General features: G+C 39.1%; 3 protein-coding genes across 3 annotated transcripts in view; 1 reads left to right on the plus strand and 2 right to left on the minus strand.

The window, feature by feature from the left end:
- The window catches only part of LOC121639597 (N-acetyllactosaminide alpha-1,3-galactosyltransferase-like), a 137,019-nt gene that overhangs the window by 89,875 nt on the left and 39,388 nt on the right, over window positions 1–7,756 (minus strand). The window lies entirely within an intron of this gene.
- Window positions 205–3,591, plus strand: LOC121641751. Its single transcript, XM_041988014.1, has 5 exons — window positions 205–475; window positions 601–784; window positions 839–1,523; window positions 1,617–1,678; window positions 3,549–3,591. The coding sequence occupies exons 1-5, from the start codon at window positions 259–261 to the stop codon at window positions 3,589–3,591; spliced, it is 1,191 nt and encodes a 396-aa protein (XP_041843948.1). The 5' UTR covers window positions 205–258.
- Window positions 3,257–4,596, minus strand: LOC121639609. Its single transcript, XM_041984935.1, has 2 exons — window positions 4,137–4,596; window positions 3,257–3,914 (listed from the first exon to the last, which is right to left on the minus strand). Exons 1-2 carry the CDS (start codon window positions 4,482–4,484, stop codon window positions 3,621–3,623), a joined length of 642 nt encoding a protein of 213 aa, XP_041840869.1. The 5' UTR covers window positions 4,485–4,596; the 3' UTR covers window positions 3,257–3,620.

A 7,756-nucleotide genomic window follows, 5' to 3' on the forward strand; every position in this document is an offset into this window, starting at 1 on the left:
GCGCGATTAACGCGTTAACGTGCCCAGCACTAAAGTAAATTAATAAATAAAAATAGAAAAGAAAGAAAGAATTATCATGATTATAATTTCGATTTAATTAATCCAAATGAATTACCTAGTGTGATTCAGATATTTTATATAGGGTTTTCAGGCTGGGTCATCAGCGTGTCACCCAACCGGAAGTCGCCATCTTGGAGGTACTCGGCAACATCAACAAACGCGAACGCTGGAGCAAATCGGACTTTTTCCGTTAGAAAAATGGTAAATTATTGCCGTGTTTTCGGCTGTACCAACCGATCAGACCGACAGAAGCACTTGGAGTTTTATAGACTACCAAAGGTTATTAAAAATCAGGGAGAGGAATGCCAGAAGTTGTCAGAAGAAAGGAGGCGTCTGTGGTTAGCAAAGCTAAACCAAGACCTGCGTGGCAAAAATCTGGATAACATCCGAATCTGTTCGGCCCATTTCGTGTCTGGTAAGTTAAGTGAAATGTTGACAACTCTTAATTTATAGTGTAATGATAATATCAAGCTGCTACAGTAGCAACACAATTCTTAAAATATATGGCTAAAATGTGCTGTACGTTTCATTGAAATCTAGGTAGAAGGTCTGATCTTTATCAAAAGGATGACCCAGATTGGGTGCCGTCTGTTGGAATGATGGGTCAGCAAAGGTCATCTGAAGAGACAGGAACTTCACGTTACAAACGGCGTATGAATCGAACTCAGCAGAGACTGCAGGTTGGAGCTGCTGCTGCTTCTGATGAGACTGAGTCTGCTGCTGCTGCTGCTGCTGCTGCTGATGAGACTGAGTCTGCTGCTTCGACCGCTGCTGCTGCGTCTGCCGACCCTACCACAAGTGTTTTTGTCACCAGTCATTTATGCAGCACAGGGACACAAACTGAACTGACTGGTTATTACATTGAGGCTATGAATAGTGAACTTCAAAGTCTTAGAACTGAAAACATCCATTTGCGTTCTGATGCGGCACATTTGTTTACTACCTATGACCAAAGTGCATTTGTTGATAAGGATGAAAAGGTTTTATTTTTTACTGGCCTACCTACATACCAGATACTGATGGTACTCTTCACATTCCTTAGCCCCTACCTCCCTGTGAAGAAGTCACTAGATAAGTTTAGGCAGTTGATGTTGACACTGATGCGCCTTAGGCTTAATGTTTCCACAACCTTCCTATCATATGCATTCAACATATCAGTAGCCACTGCTTCTAGGATAGTTACTGATGTAATTGATGTCATGTACATTCGTATGAAGCCACTTATCATATGGCCAGAAAGAGAGCATTTGCAAAAAACCATGCCAATGCAATTCAGAAAACATTTTGGGAAAAAATGTGTGGTTATTATTGACTGTTTTGAAGTTTTTATTGAACGACCATCTAACCTTAAAGCCAGAGCAGAGACATGGTCTTCTTATAAGCACCATAACACAGTAAAATTCTTAATTGGTATCACACCACAGGGCACAGTGTCTTACATTTCAAATGCATGGGGAGGAAGAGTAAGTGATAAATACATAACTGAAAACTGTGGCTTTTTGGACAACATAGTTCCTGGTGATCTTGTTCTTGCTGACCGTGGTTTTAACATTCAGGCAGCTTTGGGTTGCAGAATGGCTCATGTGAAAATTCCAGCCTTCACTCGAGGAAAGTCACAGTTAGCTCCTGTTGACTTAGAAACCACAAGAAAAATTGCCCATGTCAGGATTCATGTTGAGCGTGTAATTGGAAGTGTGCACCAGAAATATACTATTTTGGGGGGGATACTACCAATTGATTTCTTGATGTGCAAAGATAGTGATGGATATTGTACTATTGACAAGATTGGACTTGTCTGTTGTGCTCTTGTGAACATTTGCCCGTCAGTTGTTGATTTTGACTAAAAGAATTTGTATATACCTCGTAAATAAAAAATATCAGGATGTTTGGACTTTTGTATAGCCTAAAATTATTTCTAAATGATTGTGTTTTTACAACTTGGTAATTGTATTATTATTGTGAAAGAGAACACAGCATAATACCATCATCAGAGCAAATATTTATTTTAAGAAAATCACAAAACACTTAGCTTATAAACTTAACAGCAACATAAATTATACAGTATTATGTGCCACTATAAAATGCTAAATTAACTATAAACAGTTTTGTAAGTAGTTTGAGTTTCACATTTTTTGTCAGCATAGCATTGCAAAATCTCACAAAATTTAACAAATCAAATGCTAAGATTATTACAGAACATCAAATAATTTATTAATAATAAATGTAATAACTTACATTATGTGCTTGAAGTGTACAACGGCACAGCAGTCCACTGAAGAGCAGAGTTTTTTTTTTTACTTCTGCATCTTACTTTTTTAACTGAAACCCAGGTAGCTTTCGGCACTCTGGGCAATACCATTTTCCTTTTGGCGCAGCCTTAATATTAATGCACAAGTAGTGAAACCACTGAATAGGACATTTTGCATTGTCACACAGAATCATCTTTCCAAACTCACCCTGGCCACAGAAACACCAGGTTTGTTCTATAACACTGGCACTTGTAGCACAATCAGAGCCATGTGATTCAGCTGAGGCAGACGCTGCAGGTTGTGGGGACACATTGGCCATGGTAGATGAAAGCCTTGTGTAAAACTTTCCAACTAACTCTGGCAAAATGGCCTTGTCAAAAATGTGCTTGCTTTTCTGGCATATCATGCTCCAGAACTCTTCATCAAACAAAATTTGCTCAACATGCAATTCTTTTTCTGTCCAAACAACAAAATAGGCAGATTCCAGTTTGCACACTCCAAGTTGAGCTTGCACCTGGTAAAAATACTGGTGGTTTCGGTTAAGCGTCAGTTTTCCTTCACTGTCCTTCTCCAAGTAGGATACACTGTCGAGCTTGTCACTTTTGACACAGAAGGGACATTTCACTTCAATTACACTGTCACCACAACAATCACAAGAGACAATGCCATCGGGAGAAGCCCCCATGAATGGCACATTTGGGTTTATGAAGAAACCTGTCTTGTGTACTTTTACATTTTCATGAGATTCCTTATGTACATCTATAAACATTTCACATGCAAACTTCTCATGAGAACATCCCCACATGGTGGCTTTTGATGTAAATCTGTATGACTCAGGATAGCATACACTTTTGATGAAGCTCTGAGCTGGATGTTTAGGATCAGTGGAACATGCTGTTTTCATTTTAGATGCTGTAATTCGACCAGCACGAAATTGAAACCACAGTTTAGAGGAAGCTTGATCCTTTGTAGCAGTTTCAACTGCTTTTGCTTGCTCCTCTGATACTGAAATTTCAACATCTTTGCACATGTCTAATAGATCACTATAGTCCATGTGAACTGCTTCATCACTTCGCAATTCTGTCAATAACAGAGGAAAATTTCCTCCAACCACTTTGGGAACAAAATGATCAGAGTAAGGCTCAATCAGAGACAAAATAGCAGACTTTGATCCAGTTGCACTAAGAGCACTGAATAATGATGACAGTTCGTCACTGGTTGGCTGTTGTGTTTTCCCAGCTGTAACAGAGGAAAAATTGCCAGCGGTTTGTTCCTCAAGTGAATGTCTATGAGCAGCACATTTCATTTTGCCTACTCTTTTACCTGAGATCTCTTTGCTACAGTGAAGTCAATCTTTCGGCATTCCTTGTATTCCACCTTTGACAGTGCAGTAGGTAACAGCCAATAAGCCTTTTCTTGCGTCACTGTCTTTGAGTCCCTCAACTTCACTGTTTCCTCAATGAGAAACAATAATGCAGCAACATGAGTGCACGTCTCTCCGAGGCCAGCTTTACATGTGCAGTGGGCTCCAAGTATCCGTCCAGACTTCTCAGCAATTATCCAGGGTTCCAGTGGTGTTTCTCGGATTGACTGAGAATGGAGTACCTGATTTAAAGACAAGACAGCCAAATGAGACTACAAGAATAAGAAACTATTAGAATAAGAAACTATTTTGTTATCAAATAAATAAATAGACAGACTGTAGTCTATGGACTCCATATCACACTGAGGAGGTTGTAATGAAAAAAGAGCTAAGAATAACTTGGTTTACAGTCTGAGTATTGAAATTATAAGAAGAAAGATTAAATATGTTATTGCATTACTTACTTTGGCCTTCACAACACATCTGTCGTTGATGACTTGATATTGCAGCTCTCTCACCCATCCACACACCATTTGGTTATATGCCTCCAAACCTTTGTAGGATTTAAGATCTTCTGCTGTGTATGGGCTTGGCGAGAAAACCAGGTAGTTAACGATGTCGGGGTACGCAATCGAAGGAAGGCTCTCCGGATCTTCATTGCTCCAAGACGTGGGAGCTAACTCATATGGATCGGCACCACCAACAAACCCTAGCTTTTCTGTATATCTTCTTTTTGCTTGTGGATCGAGTCCTTCTCTATATGGTTTTGTGTCTGCAAGACATTTTGAAGAACTTTGCTGTGGTTTGTTCATCCTTAATCCGCAAATGTTTGCATTGATACAGCGCTGTGTTTACGTCGAGTATCTCCAAGATGGCCGCGCATCCGGGTTACTGGCGAAAACGTGACGTCAGTGAAAACTCTCTATTGGTTTCTTACTTGGAGAAGGATTTTGTTGGAAGTGGGGGTCTTTGCAAGCTGGCTGAGGTTGTTGTCCTTGAAAATGAAAATCTGGGAGTGTGAGTAGTGGGAGGTCCATGGCTATGCGGAGCTGTAGAAGTGGAAAGCCCTTCTTCATCACCAGCAACCTCAAATCTGTCCCCCTCTTGTTCATCAATGCATCTGGTGTGATCAGGGAAAAGTATGGCTCCATTTTCATCCACCAGATAAACTGTTGATGGATTTAGCTGAAAATACAGGAATGACAATATTTATAGGATTTCATTAATCTCTATTCATAGTTATGAATCAAGAATATTAGCATAGTAAAAGCAGCTTTTTAGCAGTATAGTTATGGTAATTTCATCAATTATATAGGCCCTATGCTTTTTTGCATGTGAATAGTGCTATATGTCAATGCAAAATAACGTAATAAATAAAAAAAATACACATTACAATTTCTCTCAAATTGATCATTTCCATCAATTTTGTAATCATCATTAATGCCAAACAGAATTGTCACCCAGCTATTTATCTAAGATGGTTGCACAGTAGCGTTGATATTACGTTAATATAAAAAAGTAGGCTAAGCATTCAGATAAGTACTGATAATTTTCAGCATGAAATTTCAGGTAGCCATGCAAGGCCTCTGTTAACTCATAACTCTGTCCTTTATTAATAGAAAAAAAGAAACAGTAAAGTCTGGATAACCGGCTCATAGTCAACAAGTTTAACTTAAACCAATAGTTTAACAGGTTTGTCATGTGCCGTTATAGGCTAAGCTAAAGATACAAATTGCATTCACCTATTGCTATATTGTTAGCATTATTTAAGTCCACATCTTGTTGAATACAAACCTTGAATATCCTTGCTATATTACCGACGCTGAAGTCCACACTTCTTACTCTCACTGTTTTTTCACCTCACCAAAGTACAACTCTCCTCTCCTGGTCCATCTCTCCATCAAGTTTGATCGAAATTTACTTCCCGCGATTTTAAGGTAAATTATCCTCCAAAAGGATGACCGTTCACCTAGTTCACCCCCCCCCCCCCCCTCCCCCAATAGAGTCTAATTAATAAAATCAACAAAATAGCATCTGTCTATAGGGTAGACTACTGTTCGCACAGGTGCACAAGAACTTTCAATCAGTCAGTCAAACTTTATTTGTAAAGCACCTTTCATGCCAAAGGCAACACAAAGTGCATTACATGAAAACAGCTATTTCTGCATACCAAAAATTACAATGAGCCTTTACAGACATCAAAATAGATTACATAACAATAAATAAAAAAAAACAGTCCTTCACACAGTCGCACGCACACATTCTGCACAAACATGACTCCCTAATTTCTGTCTCTAAATTGAATGTAGGTATAAAATACTACGAGTAATAAACATCCGGCTTGATGCTGCTGTCAACTTAAACCCTGTTTCTGGAGTACTGTCTAGATTTTCAAATAACCTCAGGACTTACTTCATATTACAAAGGAAATATTTTGATTTTGATGGTGCATGAGCTCTTTAAGGTAGTTACCACTTGTATGGGAGATGATGTTAAATTAGGCTTTTAAATATGAAAGGCTGCTGGCAACAGCTGATGAAAACTAAGTGTATGCTGGTTTCACAGTGTATGCTAGTCTAACAGATTTAGCTGTCCGTTTGCACTATACGTATGCCAATCTGACAAAGTATGTTAAACTGACAGAACACCGGCAGACCAAGTGTTTGGGAGAGGACAAAATGGACAGAAGATAGAGGTGTACAGGAGGACATGGATGCTGAAGTGCTGCTTCAGTGCCATGATTATGATGTGAAACCAGAACCAGGAGCTTTAGGTACAGTGCACAAAATCATGGGGCTCAATATGTTTTTCACTTTTAAGGTTTGCCAGTTACCGTCATCTACTGACATTTTGGCATCACACTGAACAAAGAGCGTGCTGGTACACATCATCTGCCTCCAGTGCAACAGCAGCTCCTGACAAGGCCATGGATCCACCGCATCGACCATTAGGAACAGTTTATACATCAAGTTTTTGGTTTAACTTTTAAAACAACTTTCTGCCAAGTAGCCCTTGAAAACATTGTTTTTTCAATTTAATAAAGTTAAAATTTTCTTTTAAATTACCACTATCCCTACTTTTCTTCACCTGAACCAATGTCTTCCAACAATTGTTAAACTGTTCCAGTTCTTGGTGTACCTGTCACTCGGTCTGAGGGAGAAAGATCTCAGTGACCGTTTCAAAATTCATCAGTCCACCGTAAGCAGGATCATTAAAACCTGGACCAACTTTTTGTACACTTTACTTGGCGCAGTTGGGATATGGATGTCTCCTGACATGATTAAAGCCACAATGCCAAACGTGTTTGGAAAGTACTCTGACACCCCAGTAATTATTGACTGTACAGAGATGAAATGTCACATACCTTCATCTTTACTCTTACAGAGTGAGATGCTTTTACAGTACAAATCCCACTCTGCCATGAAAGGAATGTGTCCCCACATGGTGCTATCACTCGTGCTTCTTCATTGGATTCTGGCTCTATTAGTGACAAAGAATTGTGTAGGCAATCTGGCATTATTCAGCTTCTGGAAAAAGATATGGCCATTATGGTGTATTTCAGAATAGATGACCTGGTGCCCTTCAAAGTTTACAAACCACCTTTTCTCACAATAAACTCACAGCTATCACATGAAGTGCTGTTCACTCAGTACTTTAAATGGTTAAGGATACATGTGGAAAGAGCCATCAAGGAGAACAAAATATTTGACACCATTATCCCCTAAAACATTGCTGGCAGTGTCAACCAGCTTTTTGCAGTAACCTGCCTCCTGAGTAACTATGAAAACAAACCCCTGGTCAAAACTTTTTGGGGAGAAAAGGTTGTTCAAGGCCTAGTGAAAGTATAGGTGTTAGGAGATCATCACCCTCAAATATTCATGTTTTAAAAATTATTTTTAATTCATATGTCTAGAATGCACTCATCAATTCATTTTACAGGTTCTAACAAAATCAGAAATTTCATCTCTTGTCATAGACTACTTAAATGTATTGCATTTAGCAAAACAGTGACTGGCTTTGAACCCCGATCTCCATGATAGATAACTGTGTTGACCAGTCAGATGAAGAGTTACACCATGAGGCT

This window comes from Melanotaenia boesemani, chromosome 1, assembly GCF_017639745.1.
Source record: "Melanotaenia boesemani isolate fMelBoe1 chromosome 1, fMelBoe1.pri, whole genome shotgun sequence".
In the NCBI taxonomy this organism is placed as follows: Eukaryota; Metazoa; Chordata; class Actinopteri; order Atheriniformes; family Melanotaeniidae; genus Melanotaenia; species Melanotaenia boesemani.